The sequence below is a fragment of the Lactuca sativa genome, chromosome 9, assembly GCF_002870075.4.
Source record: "Lactuca sativa cultivar Salinas chromosome 9, Lsat_Salinas_v11, whole genome shotgun sequence".
Taxonomy (NCBI): Eukaryota; Viridiplantae; Streptophyta; class Magnoliopsida; order Asterales; family Asteraceae; genus Lactuca; species Lactuca sativa.
Window position 1 is genome coordinate 22319768 of NC_056631.2, and position 20333 is coordinate 22340100.

At 35.2% G+C, this 20333-nt stretch overlaps 2 protein-coding genes across 2 annotated transcripts; both read right to left on the reverse strand.

Annotated features, from left to right (window-relative positions):
* Positions 1-1013: 1013 nt before the first annotated feature.
* On the reverse strand, positions 1014-2156 carry LOC111882578 (uncharacterized). The gene has a single exon (XM_023878943.1). It carries the CDS (start codon positions 2154-2156, stop codon positions 1014-1016), a length of 1143 nt encoding a protein of 380 aa, XP_023734711.1.
* A 4888-nt stretch (positions 2157-7044) lies between these two features.
* LOC111882593 (protein SMALL AUXIN UP-REGULATED RNA 51) lies at positions 7045-7698 on the reverse strand. The gene has a single exon (XM_023878965.3). The coding sequence runs from the start codon at positions 7656-7658 to the stop codon at positions 7173-7175; it is 486 nt and encodes a 161-aa protein (XP_023734733.1). The 5' UTR covers positions 7659-7698; the 3' UTR covers positions 7045-7172.
* Between the last annotated feature and the right edge of the window lie 12635 nt (positions 7699-20333).

The following is a 20333-nucleotide window of genomic DNA, read 5'->3' on the forward strand; positions in this document are numbered from 1 at the left end:
CTCATTAAGCATTGACTTACAGTTTTGATTTATGGTTTCAGGTACTTCGGATGATCGCGGGAAGGCGAAGGCATGACCGTACACATCCTCTTGTTTATGGCTTATGATTTTGGGAGACTCTGGTGTTTGGAAAGTATTTTGAAAACCATGATTTGTAAACAATTTATGATTTTGGGTTGATTTTTAAAGTTTAGATTTATTGTGATTTTTATGGATGTTACACTGTGGTTCAACCTTCACCATGGTGTGGTGCTTCAAAGTACATTACCATTACTATTCATTTTACGTCAATTGATTTCTCGCCTCCTCCACCACGTCGTGGTTCTTGATGCAAGGATTTTCTTTCTTTCATTTTTCCCATTTTGCCCATATTTACTACATGTCACCTCTTAATTCATTAAGTCCTATTTCATTCTAAGACTTATTTACTTTATAACACCTATTTAAGTTGTAATACCCCTCTTTTACAACATTATAAATTTCACTCAAAATTCAAGATTTACTTAAAATGACCAAAATACCGTTTCAACACTTTTATTACAATGTTTCTTAAACTTCAATACAAACACTTGCGTATTTTACATTGCTACCAACTCATAGTTGTAATTTATTTAAAATAAACAATTGTCACCATAATTAGTCTAACAGGTTGTCAAACTAAAATAATTGGCAAAATATTAACTAATTGGATGGGTTCAGTGGTGGATGGATTAGTGAGTAATAATAAATAAACTTTCATTTAGGAAGACAAATCTTGAATGAGGTGGTGTTTTGGTGGTATCTTGGTGCAAGGCTAAGAATGGAAAGGTTATATTTCTCGATGATATTGTTGGTAGCAGGGCCGGTCTCGAGAATTCAAATGCCCAGGATGAGTCGAAAAAAAGGCCCTTAGACCTTAAAGTGTAACAAATTAAAATTACATAAGCTAATATTTTTTAAAATGATGATAAACTTTATAGCAGTAAACATAGAAAAGTCATAGTATTTTAATGAATAATTACATATCGTAACAGTTAACCTACAATCTGTGAAGCTCTCATAGCGTTCTTGATAGCAAATTGGTTGAGCAACTCTTCATAGTCTATACTCTCTAAGATTTCATTCTCGATAGATATCATCGCCAAACCACTAAGTCTTTCTTGGGACATTGTGGAGCGTAAGTAAGACTTCAATAACTTCAACTTAGAAAAACTCCTTTCTGCAGATGCCACCGTTACTGGAATAGTCAACAATATTCTATATGCAATGCTTGCATTTGGGAAATAATCAAGTTCTTTCAAAAACTTCAAAACATCTATAGGGTTGTTAAATTCATTGGTTTCCAATGTCTCAAATAATTTCAACTCCGTATAAAGTTCCTCGACATCAGTATCCGATCTTTCTTGAAACTCGAGTGCTTTTTCTAGACGATGACAAGACGACTTAAGATCTTTATCTTCAATTCCCTTCAAATTATGTGGAAATAAAAAACCAAATACTTTTTCATACTCTTTGAATTGTTCAAATCTTGTCTCAGGAGAAGAGATAGCTTGATCAACAATGTATAAGAAATAATTAACTATGAAATTCTCTTCAGGTGTAAATGAAACTTCTTCTCTACTTGAAATCTCATCAAACCTTTTTCTCCTTTCAATCAAACGCTTTTGTGGAAATATTGGATCAATATCCATTTCAATAGCAATGTCCTTAGCTTCATCAATCACTTTTAAAAAACCAGTTTCTCTATAATCCTTGAAGTACCCAATCAATTTGTTTATATCTGTAATAGCGTTATCAAGATGCATATCCTTTGACTGTAACTTTTTACTCACAATATTCACATGGTTTAGCACTTCATGCCACATAACAGTTGATACCAAAAATTCAAAGTCACCAAGTTCTTTTTCTACTAGTGAAGTTGCTTCACTTGCAATTGCAACATCATTATCTTTTTCTCCAGCTTGAAGTAAAGCTTCTCGTACGTCAACAAGTTGCATTTTAATAGCCTTTACACTCTCAACTCGGCTTTCCCAACGAGTTTGACATAATGACTTAAGACTCCAAGCTTTTAAATTATCTTTTAAGATTTCCCACCTCTTAGTAGAATTTGCAAAGATAGTATAAATGCGCTGGATGAATCCAAAAAAGGTCTTTCCTTTAACACACTTGTTAGCCATATCACATAGTGTTAGATTAAGAGAATGGCAACCACAAGGAGTGTAAAATGCTCTAGGATTTATATCTAAAAATTTCTTTTGCACTCCTTGGTGTTTTCCTTTCATGTTTGCTCCATTATCATAGCCTTAACCACGCATGTCATCAATTTCAAGACCAAAAGACTTTAACTCCTCAATTGTAATATCAAATAGTCCTTTTCTGAAGGTATCATCAACATTCAAAAAACCTAAAAAGAACTCTTCAACAGTAACAAAATTATATGATAACTTTAAATACCTCACTATTATAGTCATCTGTTCTTGGTGACTTGAATCGGGAGTACAATCAAGTATGACTGAGTAGTACTTTTCTTCCTTTATCGTCTTGATAAGCTCTTTTTTAATTTCTTGAGCTATCAAAAATATTAGTTCGTTTTGGATCATGTGCCCAAGATAATACACATGAAGCTCATCATTTGTGATCTGCCGCACATGCTCTTTGATAACTGGGTCAAACTCTTCTAACATTTCAATGACACCCAAAAAATTTCCGTTACCTGTTAAATATATTTAACAAATAAGAAGTGGAATTAATTATAATAATTAACAAAAAGGTATTTGTTGGAATTGAAAAAAATACAATCTATAGTTACCTTTTTTATATAACTTTTCGTTTGATCCACGAAATGCTAAATTATGTTTAGCAAGAAACTTCACTATTGCAATGATTTGCAAAAAGACTTGTTTCCAGCAATCTCTTTCTTTCTTGAATTGCTCGTATTGAACTTTATCAATTGTTTCATTCAAGTTCAATCTTTTACGCATATCAAACCACTTATTCCTATTTGTGAGACGATCCAAGGAAATTTCGTGTTCTTTAACTCTATTGGTATCATGGTGCCAATCCGAATAACCTTCGTCACCTAATTTACCTTTAGAAATCATTTTTCTAAACCCTTTACATAAAAAACAAAATACATTGTCGAGTTCTTTCGAATATACTAGCCATTCTCTATCACACTTCTCTAAATTTGGTAAAGTTCTTATATATACAGCTGCAGAAAATCGTCTACCAGATTTATTGTAGGGACCATACATAATACTAGTATCTCTTTTAGGACCTTTCTTAAACAAAAGTTTATGCTCTTCATAATTAAGTTTTTTCCCACCTTCTTGGATCACATATATCAACACGCTCTTTAACGGGTTCTTGCTCTTCTGCCTCTTCTACTTCTACTTTTATATTTTTTTGGTGTTCAACGTGCTCTTCAACATGCTCTTCAACAGGTTGTCTATGAATAAACTTATCTAGAGCACTGACGTCGACCTTTCTCTTTTCTTCTTCTAGTTTTCTCTTTTTACGTTTTTGACCACCGGATGATTGTTTAGACTTCATCACTACAATTTCATTACTTTCAACTATCAATATTCAACTAAATACAATAAACATAATCTGATAATTTGATTTCAACATCTAATAAATTTCAACAAAATGTCAACATTCAATCAAATAGACAATTTCAGAGTTTAGATAATATCATAATAATCACAATTTCAATTTTCAACAAAATTTCAACATTAAATCATATAATTAGATTTTTTATTTCAACTTAATTTCAAAATACAATCAATAATCACATAAACAACATTCAATTTTAATTGAATTATTCAAGTTCAGTTGTTCTATAATGATTCAAGTTCAATTGTTCATCAATCATCATTCAATTATAAACTAATAAAACTATTAATCTGACTATTTGAATAAGTGAATAATCAACTAGACAATTACCTGATATAAAGTTATGAACGATCAATTTCAATGCTTCTCCTTATCTTCTGCCGCAACGAATTGATACCTAAGCCGCTAATAATCAACTAATCAATAATAATTAATTGTCAATTGAGAATAATTGCTAAGCCTTTGCTGTCGAGTGCCGATGTACTTCTATATTTGTGGATTAAGAAAAGATTTGGGCTAAAACATAAAAATGGGTTGCAATTGAATATATTAAAAAAAAAATTCTTTTTGGGCCCTTTACAAAACGAGGCCCTGGTTCCCCCCCCCCCCCCTTACCACTGAGGATGGGCTTTAGTGACAAGTAGAAGGGTGGATTAAGGGTGTTGTAGTTGTTTTGAGGTTCGATTCTAGTTAATGGTTTTGCTACTAAAGAATTCTAGTTTTTTAGAGTTCTCTGTATGCATAACCTTTTTTTTTTCTATTTATCTTGGTGATGAAAAGCTTGCATGTAGCTTTTCAAAGGATCATTGACTGAAACCTTTCTCTGGTAGTATGTCTATTGGTTTGGATACTACTCTCTTGTTTTCACATTTTTTATGTATATGATGCAATCTTTGTTGGAGAGTGAAAGAAGACAAATATCACTAATATTATGTGGTTTCTCCATTATTTTTCACATGGCTCATGGGATGAAAATAAACCTCCATACAAAGTAAACTTTTAGGTATTGGGGTGCCTAATGTGGAGGTTGAGGAAGTAACGAAAAATATAGGGTGTGCTACATTGAAGACGTCATTTTCTTATCTTGGCCTTGTTGCTTGAGGTAATATGACTTGGTGGATTATTGGCAAGAGGTTATTACAACTTCGATTACCTTTTCTTCTATTCTATACAAGTGGATTCGGTCTTTATCTAGGGTTGGTATTTTTTTGTGGCTTCCGCGTGTGCCTATATATTGATGAAAGTTGTTACCTTCGACTAGTTCTCCAACTTGATGGATCCGGCTAAACCCCAACAAGGTCAACATTTTTCAGATAGCACGCCAAACATAGCAAAAAACTATTGTGATAATCCTTATTCAATTATTTAATAGAATAATTTTACTAGGTTGTAGACACTACTATACGATACGACAATTAAATTATGGGTTGTGCTATAAGTACCCGCATTAGCTGATTTTACCCCCCCCCCCCCCCCCAACATCAATCTAAAAAATCTTTTACATTTGATTTGACATCATTTTTTTTCTTTTTTTCTTTTTGTTTTTTTTCCTTTTGTGTTTTATTTTAATAATAATAATAATAATAATAATAATAATAATAATAATAATAATAATAATCAAACTTTTACTTCTATGTTTAATACTAGTAATTTCGATTTTATATAGTCGTTCGAATTTATAATGTCCGATTTGTAACATGTTGTTTGAAGTTTATAATAATAACAGTAATAATATAAATATGAAAATATAAAAAATATTTAAAATTGATTTTATATAGCCGTTTGAATTTATAATGTCGTCCAAATTTTAAAAATTTATGCGAAATTTATAACAATAATAATAATAATAATGATATATAAATTAAAAAAGAATTAACAAATAAAAATGTCGTCCGAATTTTAAAATTTTATACGAAATTTATAACAATAATAATAATAATATAAATTAAAAAAGAATGAAAAACAACTAAAAAACAAAATAGAAAAAAAAACAAAAAAAAACAACTAAAAGACAAAAGATCAAATAGGGGTGGGGATTGAAAAATGAGGGAGTACTTATAAAAAAACCCTTATATTACTTGACACATTTTTAACTGCTTTTCTAGTTTTCTTACTCATTCAACTCGTCAATAATAATTTACTAGGTGTGAGACCCATGTATTACATGAGTTTATTTAAAAAAAAATTAAATATGAAATATTAACAATTTGAAAAGTTTGAATTTATAAGAAAAATGAGGAATTTTTTGAATTATTAAAATTAAAGAGACTTTAATGTATTAGATACATTACATATATAAACAATTTCTAATAAATACCTTACATATATATTACCTTACATATTAAATGTGAAATTTTAATTTAATAAAATGAAAAATACAATAAAATGACAAGTGGAAAATAAAAAATTTAAAAATGTTAGAAAATCATATATGTCCAAATGAAGGAGAAGAGGACATGTGGCATAAAAAACTTTCATTTATTATAGTAGATAACTCGTCAATAATAAATTATAATCCCGACTAGTGGGATATTATATTTATAGATATTAAATTGCCCCCTCTACAACATACCAACTACATTAATTTGCGGATAGTATATAACTATATATCGATGTCAAAATTTGGTGGATTTGGTTAGAAGTTAAGTCTATATGCATGAAACTAGAGTTGACCATTTTGTTTCAGTTTAGAGAACTTCCAAATTGTGTGGCATGTAGCTTGGAAAGAATGTAATGTTGGTGAAGGAAAATAATCTTATGTTTGTGAAATCAAGTGAGATTGTGACTCGATACCTTCTCATTGGGTAAGTTGCAAGCAAAGAAACCCCAAAAAACCTTGATGCAACATCTTATCAAGAGTATCTATATTGTACTAACTAACTATTCTGTTATATCGATTCAGATAACTTAAAATTTTTGAATTTGAGATATGTATTTTGCCTTTGTATCGTTAGGATTTCAGGTAATGGAAAACACGTATGATTTCTTTTAAAAGCTATATTTTTCAAATTTATGATAACCATCCTATATCGTATGTTATGCAAAAAAAACATTGTAAGTTTGATAACCCTGCAAAGAAAGAAAAAGAAAAGGCTAGAGAGAGAGAGCCAACTAATAATGACATATTTTAAATATTTAAGAGATAAAGATATATGCCCCACTTGTGCAATCACTGAAGGTAGTCAAATGAATTTAAGCTGAGACTCAATATTCAAGAAAAGGAGTAGGTAAGCCAACTTGCTATAGCACTAAAGAAAAATGTCCAAATTGTTTGATGATTAGGTTTGTTGAAGATGTTATAAAAAATAAAAAACATTGAACTTATGGGTTTTATGTAAAATTGATTTTCACGTAACATAAGTTATCATTATTACTTATATTAACATTTTTTGTATCAAAAGTTCATAACTAACACCAACACATCTTCCAAAACTCAAGTTTGCAGCCAAGTAAATGAAGGATTAATTCATTTATAACCCCATATACCAAAAGATTATATTCATAAACATCCTTAAAAACCTAAAAAGGGAGTTGCTAGAAACACAACTTCTCTCTTTTTACCACATGACTTCTTTACACTAAATAAACTCCTGTACCAAATTACTAAGATCAAATTTCCCATTGCAGCATTCCACAACACTTACCACCTCTTGGAAAGCCGTGACACTGCATGGAACCACCAATCCATTCTTCTGCTCGAACCCAAACTCATCTGAAGCCTTATCAAGCAACATCTTGAAGAGAGGATGAGACAAATAGCCTGTTGGAACCACGAACCTTTTTCTCTCTTCCCCTATGTAAAGCGCAATAAACCCAGTTGGGGTTGTGCAAGAAGGGGAAGAACATGCCTCTTCTTTTTCCCTAAGCAAGTACTCATGGTGTGATTCTGTGCCATTAACGACTTTAACTTTTACCTTTTTGGCCAGTTTCTTGACTGAACCCATCTTTCCCAACATGTTGTTCTTGAGAGAGAGAGAGAGAATGAAAGAAATATTAGAGAGTTTTGAACGATGATAGTGGGGAGGAAGGGGAATATCGAATATGTTATATGTAGTGTAGATCATAGAGAGGAGGAATTAATGTCCCTAAAGATGGTCAACTTATTGACTTTATATATCATAAAGATTTGTGAGCCTTATGATTGTGTTGGTATTCTTGTGTCATGGGAATCTCATCATTTTACTTTGTCTTATCATCCTATATATATAGTTTGTACGTTTTCTTAAATTGCTTGATTGTTTAAAATTGGTTTAAATTAATATAATGAGATGTAATGTTTTACTGGTGTATTTATTGTTTTATTGGTCTTCCTAGAAATTTGTTAATTTGATTTAGCATTTAACACTATTGACCAACAAAGATTAAAGATATAAATAACTTAGTAAAGATACAATTATGTATTAAATACTTTCTTCCTCTAAGTCTTCTCAATGATTTTACGCATGATTTTAAAAAAAAAAAAATTACAAAATATTTAACCATTCAAATATTTGAAAAGGCAAGGACAAATTGGTAAAAAATCAAAATTATTTTGAAGATTGGATTTCATTTTAGAAACTCAATATTATACTTTAATATAGTATACGAATGCATTAATTACCACTTATATCATTAAATCTATTAATGCTTGTTAAAAAATTATAATTATTTTATTTAAGTTATTAATAACTTAAATAAAATAATTAAAAAATTTTAACAAGCATTAATAGGTTTAATGATATAAGTGGTAATTAATAAAACCATTTGTACATTAATGTACATAGTTTTAATATTAATTTTTAAAGAAAAGTTATTACCAACACAATGTTGGGGTTGGTGTATAATGTATGTTGATGGGCGTTAATGGTGGGTGGCATGATAAATTTTACTTTCTCTCGCTCATGGATCTTAATTTTAATTCATATGGATTGTCTTAAAACTAATTCAATTTTGATTACATTTCAGGGATTATTAAGCGAGTAAAATTAAAAAAAAAATGTAAAAAAACAAGTCAAAAATCTTATGAAAACATCCGGATACTAATAATCCTTAGATCATTTTATTTATAGAGAAATAGTTTATTGTTTAAATAATAAATTTTTTTAATATATATATATATATATATATATATATATATATATATATATATATATATATATATATATATATATATATATATTCTAAAGATACATACAAGAAACATTAATTATAGGAAATATTATCATAATTAAATATAAAATATATTAATTATACGATATATTTTTCATAATTAACGTATTTTATAATTTTCAGTGAGAAATATTCCCTAAAATGAATGTATTTTACATTTAATTATGGTAATACCTTCTTAATAAATGAATGTTTTATTTGCCACATGTCATATATTCTCCTTTAATTTATCAAATGTCATTTTGATTTTTTTTTCCATATGTCATTTTATTAGTTTTTCTGTTTTATTAAATTATACATAATATTTTAATGTAATAATTGCAATAAATGTAGCAATAAATAGATATTAATTTCATTAATAAACTTGCATTTTAATTTCAAAATTTCCAAAATTAAAACTCATTAGTTTCTTTTCTTTATTTAAATTTAAGAGATAAAAAACATTACATTATAATAATTCATTATTTTTATTATTTTCTTATAAATTCAAAGTTCTCAAATATCTTGACTCATATATATATATATATATATATATATATATATATATATATATATATATATATATTAAATTAACCAATGTAATACATGGGTCTCACAACTACATTCTTATAATTAATAATTATTATTTGTGCCCTTAGGCTGAAGGGAGTGGTGTTTGACATGTAATACTTCTTAACAGTTGCTTTATCGCCATATTGTTTTTGTCACAAGATATGCATGACATGCCCTTTTAGCCGTGAGTCAAATTGGTAAAAATTGAAAAATATAACTAAAAAAAAGACATTACACTCACATGCATATTATTTCTCCTCTTACACTCCTTGAGCACCCAATACCACAAGCCAACTTTTTCATTGCCATGTCACAATGAAGATACAACATATGTTGTGCTTGTCATAGGTAGAGTTGGCAATGGATCGATCTGATTTGGGTTTGGGTTCAACCTATTTATTAATTGGGTTGAAGATTTTAACACAACTCAACCTATTTATTTAAATAGGTTGATATTTTCAACCCAACTCAACTTTTTAGATAAATGTGTTGTCATTGGGTTGGCCTCAGACTGTTCTCACAACGTGAGACATACGGTCTCACGATGTGAGGAGCGTTTGGTTCCGTTTCCGAAGAGCTTGTTGGGGCTCACGGCGTGAGGATAGGCTGCTCACGTCGTGAGGCCAACTCAAGTGTTATTTCTTGATTAAGTTGGCTAATTTGAGTCGGGATGAGTTGGGATCTGGTCGAGTGAACTCTCATGACATGAACAAGGACTGGTCACAACGTGAGATGTGGTTTTGGGCTTTTGTCCTTGTTGGGCCCTAGTTTTCCGTCTGTGGGTCTTCTTGTGCTTGGTCCCATTTAGAGCTTTAGGTATCTTTTAGGAATTTGGGCCTTCTTGGATTAGGCCCATGATGGGTTTTGGGTGCAGTTAGGAAGTTGGGCCATATTGGGCTTTTGATGATATTGGTTTGGAACTCAGATTTTGGGCCAAGTGAGGAAAGGGTAAAATGGACTTTTACCCTGAGTGTTGGACAATCGGAATTGGATTCCAACTATGGGTTGTGGACCAAATATTAATTTGGTATTATTGATGGTGTTAGCGCGTGGATTTTGCGACTTGGCAGTTTGAGCTTTTATATGAAACATTCAACAACTTTAGGTGATTCTCCTCATTATACTATGGTTCAAAGGCACCAATGACAACCCATTGGCTTATGTTATATAGGATGGACAAAGGGTGGCCCTTGTCATTTGTATGAAAGACCCGGAGGTGGCTCCTGGCAAATTATATGCAAGACCAGGGATCGGACCCTTGAAGATAAGTAGATAGTTGTATATATAGATAGTATGCTAGTTGTCTTTGTGATACCTGCATAGAAGACCAAGAGGTGGCTCTTGGCACTTGTTTGTAAGACCTAGGGTGTTAGCCCCCAACTTGGCAAGGAAAGACCATGATACGACTCGTGGCATAATGCCAAGACTATGGTTGGTACATAGCATTCTCGATTGTATGTATGGTATGTGGTATTTTGGGGAACTCGCTAATATTTGTGCTTAGAATTTATTGTTTATGGTTTCAGGTACTTCCGGTACAAAAGGGAAGGGCCCGACGTGACTGTACGACATTTACCCATGTGTTCCGCAACTTTATGATTTTGAGATTATATTACGATAACTGTTTTTATATTAATAAACTTTTGGAATGATTGGTAATACTAAATGGTGTTCTATGGTTGAATTAAAAATGAAATGTTAACCTTGAAATTTTGGGACTTTATACAACTGGCACATCTGAAACCAAAACCTGCTCCCTAACCTGAGTATCAACCACATAGGCAAGATAACCCATACTACCGAGCCATGGCTACCGAACAAAATCCTTATATAATCCTGGTACCCTCTCCATAGATGACCAATTCTCCCTCACTTGGGGTTCGAACTATCACTCGCTAATCTATCCCTACTATCACGCATACATCCCCCATGGGGATAGGAATCAAATCAATTAGATAAGGCACCCCAAAGATTTCCAAGACACACCCCTGATACACTCTGGATGTAGAAATCACATGTTTGTTGGCGATAGATACCCGCAACAGACACTCCAACTCACCAAGGTCCGTATCGAAATCCTTACTAAAAAACTGAGCTACAAAGGACCGACTCGCGCCCGAGTCGAATAAAACAAGAGTAGGCAAAGAATTCACTAAGAATTTGCCTATTAGAAACATAAACATAAGCATACTATAAAATAATTGAAAAAATGACAAATGGAAACATACTAGTAACGACGTTTGGCACTGCCCTGACCTTCTCTGCCGTGAGCTGAAAAACGAGACCTCGAGCCCTTGGGGATCCGCCCAACCCTAGCAATCATCGGTGATCCTCAATGTAGTTGTCACTGGAGCCTATTCCAGTCCCGCAGTGAGCAAAGGACAGTTGGCCATTACATGGCCAACTTGCTCATAGTGATAACAGATCCTGGTGGTTGGCGCTGAAACCTGCTGATGACAGTCCTTTGTGTAATGCCCCTCCTTGCCACATTGTTGGCACCCAAAAGTAGACCGACAAGGATCCTTATGAACCTTGCCGCACTTGCCATAAGTGTGGCCCCTCTGACTCCCAAATCTCACATCAGTGACCTTGAACCGCTTTGCCGCTGGTAGCGACTGCACCGGAGCTTGCCTCCACTCCCTCGTCTGAAGATCCAACTCAATCTACCGCCTCTTCGTAGCCTCTTGTAACTCCATAAGTGTACCATAGCTTTAAGTAGGCACAAACTGGCGGATGTCCGTCTTGAGCATGCTCAAGTACCGGGTCATCTAAGTTTTCTCCAAAGCAACAAACTCAGGACAAAACAATGCTCTCTCAGTGAACATCTTGGTGATCTCTGTCACCGAATCAGTCCCCTGCCTCAGGTCCAAATACTCCTAGGCCAATCTTTCCCTCTCAATCAATGGAACATATCTTGTGCGGATCATCTCATAGAACTGCTCCCATAAAACAGCAGCCCTATGCTCTGGAGTATATGAGTTAGTAACCAACCTCCACCAATCATTCGCCCCCAACCTGAGAAGGTTCAGGGCACACTTGACCTTCTGTTCAGCTGGGCAGGAGCAAGTAAAGAAACATCCTTCAACATTGGACAACCACCTCATAGAAATGATCAGATCCTGAACCTCATCTAACTCCAAGGGCTTCATATTATCAAATTCCCGGTAGTGAAAGGCTCGCCCTCCACGAATCCCGACGGCCGTAATGGTCGTGGTAGCTGCAAAAATAGCAGCCTCAACAAGTGCAACGTGATGGTCGTCAAAGTACTCCATCCTTGTGGTTTTGATAGACCCAAGCAGCTCAGGTATCTGTCCCCAGACAACAGTCACAACCTCAGAGGAAATCAACGCCCTAATCCCTTCTTCAGTCAACCGTGGCCTATAGGGGTGCAAACGAGCCAAGCTACTCGCGAGCTACTCGGGATCGGATCGTTAAAAGCTCGACTCAAAATCGATTATAAATGAGCCCGAGCCGAGCCCGAGCTTAATATTAAGCTCGTTTATTAAACGAGCTCGAGCTCGAGCCTATGTCATTAAGTTCGATTAGGCTCGCGAGCCTAAACGAGCCTTTATATAATATAATTTATTATTATTTATGATGGGTTTTAGCCATATGAACATTCCTATGTGCACATGCAACCCTAATGCTTGGATCTAGGTTTCTCTAATTGAACATACATTGAATCCAAGACTTCTAATGGCTAATCGAGTATAATAACAATATGAAATCAGAGATTAGAAGTTTACCTTGAATCACTTGCTTGATCTTGTTGTCCTTGAGGCTTTAGAGTCACAATTGTCACTCCTCTAATGGCGTACAAACACCAACTAGCAAGGAGGATGATTTGAGAGATAGGAGGGAAGAGAAATTCGGCCAGGGTTTCTTCTCTAAGCACAAGTCCTGAATTCCCTTAGCCTGAGGGGTCTATTTATACTTGCAAGGCTCCTAGGGTTTCACCCTTAAACCCTAATTGGATAACTTAAGCCCTAAGCAATCCAAATCCTTTCCATGATAAGCCTTGCACGATTTTATGGCTATCCTTAGCCCTAGAAATCATCCACCCCTTATCCATAAAGGATATATAGCCCAAAGTGCAACTATCAAACAATTGACAGTTTATACCCCTTTATTTAATTAATCTCTTTAAGTCACCAAATTAATTCCTAATTAATTTATGACTTATATTAATCAAATAATAATATTATTATTCCTTATATTATTCTTATAATATATTAATAATATTCCTTCTCTCATTATAAATCATTCTGTCAAGTTGCTATGGTGAAGGCAACCCAAAAGGACCATGCACAACCGGGTCAAATACTTGCCTAATATAGTTGCAGCCTTAGACACTATTCCAACAGTCTCCCACTTGGATAAGTCTAGTAACTATATGCACAAGTATAATCCGGTTGGCAATCGTAGCTCTCAAAGACACTGTCAAACTCTGATCTAATCAATCTTGTCCTTTAGATAAGGGATTGTACAGTCCTTTGTTTAGATATCATGCTGACAATTCTATGGAACTAATTTGTCTAGCATTTGGTTTCTCGATCTCCGATTTATTCGACATAGAACTTAATCGAACACATCAATTTAGTTCTGACTGGGCCTGGTACATAAGTCAAATCAAATCATCGAGCAGCCGAGATATCGCTTTTAACCTCTTGGGATAAAAGTAACAGATAAACTTTGACTTATATGCATTTACTAATTCATTAATCAACCATACACAACAATGCGTTTTATAACACCAAGTTACTGATGCGGTTTCGCATTATCAATGTACAACCAATCAACAAATAACAAACCATATATCTTGGTTTTAAGACTATATGATATTATCGTCTTGTGATCACCCTTTTTTTTATCATATTCCATAAAGTGATTCCAGCAAGCACGGGTTTGTTCCAATGCTCAAAAATAGTTCATAAGCACTCATGAACGTTGCAACAAATTTTTGCTATGTCTAATACCATTTAGACAATCTACACACCAATTCATGACAATCTTCATTCATATCTACTTCCAACATATGAACGATTGTGGACAATTTGAACAATTCGATTATTCTTAATAAACTCAATTATTCTGGAAGTCAAAACATGCAAAATGAAACAATAGTTAAACAATTAACAAAAGACAGCAACATTACTCATAAATAATACTTTTTTATTTAATCATCAAATGTTAATTACATTTATCTATTACACGTTTCTACTACTATCTAATTTATACTAATATCATCCTTCAGCCAAATACTCCTAGCATGCTGCAAGTGCTTAACCCTACTCAGTCCCTTCATAAGCGGATCTGCTGGGTTATCTTCTGATGATATCATCTTCACTACAAGTTGTCCTTGTTCTACACGATGTCTAATAAAGTGATACTTTCTATCGATATGTCGACATCTACCATGATCCCTCGGTTCCTTGGTTAGGGCAACCGCTCCTTCATTATCATAGAAAATCTCCATAGGCTCCTTTATGGCAGGTACAACTCCAAGATCACCGATGAAGTTCTTTAACCATATTGCCTCCTTTGACGCTTCGCTCGCTGCAATGTACTCTGATTCGCACGTTGAATCAGATACGGTTTCCTGCTTAGAACTTTTCCAAGTTACTGCTCCTCCATTCAGGGTAAAGACCCAGCCCGATTGCAAACGGTAGTTGTCCCTGTCGGTCTGAAAATTAGCGTCACTATACCCTCGCACCTTCAAGTCATCACTCCCTCCGATAACTAAGAACCATCCATTCGTCCTCCGAAGGTACTTAAGGATATTCTTAACCGCAATCCAATGGGCTCTGCCAGGGTTCCCTTGATATCTACTGACCATGCTCAAAGCAAAGGCTACATCAGGGCGAGTACAAGTCATAGCATACATGATTGAGCCAACTGCAGAAGCGTATGGTACTCGGCTCATTTCTGCTATTTCAGCTTCGGTACTCGGACTTTGAGTCTTACTCAATTTGGCATTACTCTGTATCGGTAATTCTCCCTTCTTCGAATTCTCCATACTGAAACATTTCAGTACTTTATCCAAGTAAGTGTTCTGACTAAGTCCTATTAGTCTCTTACTTCTTTCTCTCACTATCCTTATTCCCAAAATATAGGAAGCCTCTCCGAGGTCCTTTATAGCGAAACACTTCCCGAGCCAGGACTTAACCTCCTGCAGAGTTGGGACGTCGTTTTCTATGAGTAGAATGTCATCAACATACAGAAACGAGGAAGCTTACTATACTCCCACTGGATTTGACATATACACACGATTCATCTTCGCTTCGTACAAATCCAAACTCTTTGACTTTCTCATCGAAGCAAAGATTCCATCTGCAAGACGCTTTCTTAAGTCCATAAATGGACTTCTCAAGCTTACACACTCTATTCGGATGCTTCAGATCGACAAAACCTTCTTGCTGAGCCATGTAAACATCCTCAGCCAACTTCCCATTAAGGAAAGCGGTTTTGACATCCATTTGCCAAATCTCATAATCATGAAATTCGGTAATAGCTAGCATCACTCTAATAGACTTAATCTTCGCAAATGGTGAGAAGGTCTCATCATAGTCAACTCTGGGAGTTTGAGTAAAGCCCTTCGCAACCAATCGCGCCTTATATGTATGTAAGTTTCCATCCACGTCGGTCTTCTTCTTGAAGATCCATTTGCACCCGACGGTCTTACGTCCGGGCACATTATCAACCAAATTCCAAACTTGGTTGTCATACATGGACTGGATCTTGCTGTCCATTGCCTCTTTCCATTTTGCAGACTCCGGGCCTGCCATGGCTTCCTTATAGCTATTAGGTTCATCTAGATTTATTAGTGTACCATCACTAATATACGTGTCCCCTTCGGTAGTAATATGAAAACCATAAAACTGGGGTTGAACTCTAACTCTTTCGGAACGTCTAAGAGGTAAGGACTCGTCAATTGGTTCAACCGGAGTTTCCTCCTCGGGTTGAGTGCCAGCGGTAGAGTTTCCTTCATTTATCGACTCTTGTATCTCTTCAAGCTCGATTTCCCTCCAACTGTATCCTTGGCCTATGAATTTTTGCTCTCGGAAAACTCCTATCCTCGCAACGAAGACAACATTGTCCTTCGGTCTATAGAAGAGATATCCAAAGGATTTCTGCGGGTAGCCGATGAAAATACATCGCTCACTACGAGGTTCAATCTTGTCGTGAGTATCTCGTCTTACGAAAGCCTCGCAACCCCAAACCTTGATATGTGCCAATGAGGGAGCTTTCCCTGTCCACATCTCGTGAGGTGTTTTGGCAACCTTCTTAGTAGGGACTCGGTTAAGGATATGGGCGGCAGTCTCTAAGGCATACCCCCAAAAAGAGATTGATAGTGAAGCACGACTCATCATAGAGCGAACCATATCCAATAAGGTTCTATTACACCTTTCTGCCACACCATTCAACTGCGGTGTCCTAGGAGGCGTCAATTGTGAAACTATTCCACACTCCTTGAGATAATCGTGGAATTCAAGACTTAGGTACTCTCCTCCTCGATCGGATCGTAGCATCTTGATTTTCCTGCCCAATTGATTCTCCACTTCATTCTTGAACTCTTTGAACTTTTCAAATGTTTCTGACTTTTGCTTGATTAAATAGATATACCCATATCTACTATAGTCATCGGTAAAAGTCACGTAGAAGCGGTTCCCATCCTTCGTGGTTGATCTAAACGGTCCACATACATCGGTATGTATTAGGTCCAATAGACCCTCACCCCTTTCACATGTACTTGTGAAGGGTGACTTGGTCATATTTCCAAGTAAACAAGACTCGCATGTTTCATCTTCCCTAAGGTCGAATGACTCCAACACTCCATCCTTTTGGAGTTGGGCTATGCGTTTCTTGTTGACATGTCCAAGACGACAATGCCACAAGGATGCTTTATCCATACTATTGGAAGAATCTATGTTCAAAACATCATTTCCTAAGTTATCAACAATCATAACAGTTTCATAAATTCCATCACATGGTATAGCTTCAAAATAAAAGACACCATTTAGATAAGCCAAAATAGAACCATTCTCATTATTAAAAAGAAAATCTAAAACCTTGTCTAAACAAACCATGAAATGAAATGATGTTTCTAGCCATTTTTGGCGAATAACAACAATTGTTCAAATCTAAACTTAAACCGTTCCTAAGCACTAAAGAATATACTCCAATCTTGGTCACAGGCGACGATCTTCTGTTCCCCATGATTAGATTAATTCTTCCAGCCTCCACATCCCTATTTCTTCTTAGTCCCTGCACATTAGAACAAATGTGGTAACCACAACCGGTATCAAGAACCCAAGAAATAGCATGAGATGAATCGTTAGATTTAATTGTGTATATACCTGCGAAAGACGGCTTGATCTTTCCTTCCTTGATGGCTTGCAGGTACTCTGGGCAACTTCTCTTCCAATGTCCTATCTTGTGGCAGTGGTGGCACTCTGCCTCCTTTGGGTTAGGGTAGGGCTTAGCAGGATCAACTTTGGTCCCACTAGAAGAGGCACCGTCTCGGGCTTTAACCTTGCGATAGTTCTTAGACGAAGCCTTCCTCTTCTTTCCCTTTCCTTGTCTAATAGCCAAGACAGGAGCAGCGGGTGGATTGGGAGTTGGTGCAACAGACTTGTCCTTGAAGTTTCTCTCAGCGACCCTCAAGAGACCTTGGAGTTTACTTAGGGTGACCTCCTCTTTGTTCATGTGGTAGTTCATCCTAAATTGATTGTAGCTAGGAGGAAAAGAGTGAAGCACCATGTCGATCGCCAAGTCTTCCCCAAAGTCAACATTCAACTTGCGAAGACGTTCGACATACCTTTGCATCTTTTGCAGGTGCACGGTAAGAGACTTTCCATGACCCATCTTAGCGGAAATCATGTTAGTGAAAATCTCATAACGCTCTTGTCTCGCGTTTTGGTGGTATCTCTCCAATAAGTCTTGATGCATCTCGTACGGGTACATGTCCTCATAGGACTTTTGGAATTCGGAGTTCATAGTGGCTATCATGATGCAATGTACCTTCGTTGCATCTCGCTCGTGAGTTTCAAAAGCGGTCATTTCAGCCGGAGTAGCGATTTCAGGGTTGATCTTCTAGAGCTTCTCATCGAGGACATACTCCTTATCCTCATAGCGAGCAATAGTGCGAATGTATCTTATCCATTCGCTAAAGTTCGTTCCATCGAAGGTGACCTTTTGACAAAGGCTCATCAATGTGAATGAACTAGCAGCAACGTTGTTTGCGTTCGACATCTACAAATAGAAAGGACAAAGATAGATTAGAATATGAATCCCTAATTATCACCCAATAAGAAAAATTAGGGCTAGGATCCAACAACAATATTTACATATTAGAAAAGGGATGCCGTAATCTAACATGCAAACAATTTGAAGGTAAGTGAATGACGATTCACTAATTCTCCACCATGAAAACATAACTTTAAGTTCTAAATGAATTTGAGAATTCATAGGTTTAGTTGAGATTCATTGAAACTCTTCAATGACATGTTTAAATCTCGATATGCCCCTCTCGTTTGTGACTGGGATACCGAGGATCACAAAGTGGGTGTGAATTACCATGCAAATTCACATGGTGCCTTTATTGTAACGATCACCTATTGGATGTGTCGGTAAACCACACACGTTCCATCGAACTATGATAAACAATGAATCACCCTTTGCCACCTTTGCTTAGAACCAATTAGTGTGCCGGTAAACCACACACGCTCCACTAACTTCTTAGCAAGGGTGCAAAGTGTAATTTCATGGGATTGCATAAATTCACTTTTCCTAAAGTAACTAAGATTGGGAAATTTTAAAAAAACATGTAGTTACTTTGTATTTCATATTATACTTTTAATGAGAGGATGAGGTTGCCCTATCCTACCCGTTCGGCTAGGCCCTCCACCGATCAAGCAAGCGGTGGGTGTGAGTGTACACCCATTAAGCGCCATTTTATAGGCCGCAACCTTATACCCACCTTATAGATCGGCTTCGTGAATGAGGTCAACTAACGGTAAGACTAGCATTTTAGTTATACATATATATATATATACATATATATATATATATATATATATATTAATCTTGTAATATTATATTAGTATAGGGTTTTATTTTAAACTTGTAAAATTCTAGGGTTTGAAATTTAAATTGTATAAATTAAACTTTTAATCACAAAACATAAATTTCAAAACTTGAGGACAAGTTTTAAACATTTAAAACATGGAGGATCAAATAACAAATAATCTCAAGTAACAATTAATTCCATAATTATCTATATTTGATTTATTTAAGATATCTTGCATAATAATTTACCAATTTAATTAAAATAATTAACTAATTATCACATAAGGAAATTGAATATTTTATTAATTGATAAATCTCTTTAATTAGATCAAGATTATAGTCATATATATCAAAAAATCGAATTAGTGATGATCTAATATGATAAAGGCAAGTTTCCATAAGATAAATATCAAAAAATCCCAAATCTGGCCCTTCCTGACGCTTGGACTCGCCGAGTGCACCATGGGACTCGCCGAGTCAGGCCAACTCGCCGAGTCCATGACTCAGAAACATAAAAAACGAATTTTCCAGCAAGATTCAAACAAACAAGCAACAATTTAATAGAAACCAATCTAGGCTCTGATACCACTGATGGGTTTTTGCCATATGAACATTCCTATGTGCACATGCAAACCCTAATGCTTGGATCTAGGTTTCTCTAATTAAACATGCTTTGAATTCAAGACTTCTAATGACTAATTAGGTATAAGAACAATACAAAATCAGATCTAGAAGTTTACCTTTGAATCTCTTGTTTTGATCTTGTTGTTTTGGAGCTCTAGAGTCACAATTGTCACTCCTCTAATGGCTTACAAACACCAACTAGCAAGGAGGATGATTTGAGAGAGAGGAGAGGGAAGAAATTCGGCCAGGGTTTTCTTTCTTTTGAAGAGATGCCGATTTCACATGCCCTAAGGGTCTATATATACTTGTAGGCTCCTAGGGTTTCACCCTTAAACCCTAGTTGGATA

Coding starts and splice junctions, on each gene's coding strand:
- LOC111882593 (XM_023878965.3), bottom strand. CDS start 7,658: ATGATCTACACTACATATAACATATTCGATATTCCCCTTCCTCCCCAC.
- LOC111882578 (XM_023878943.1), bottom strand. CDS start 2,156: ATGGCTAACAAGTGTGTTAAAGGAAAGACCTTTTTTGGATTCATCCAG.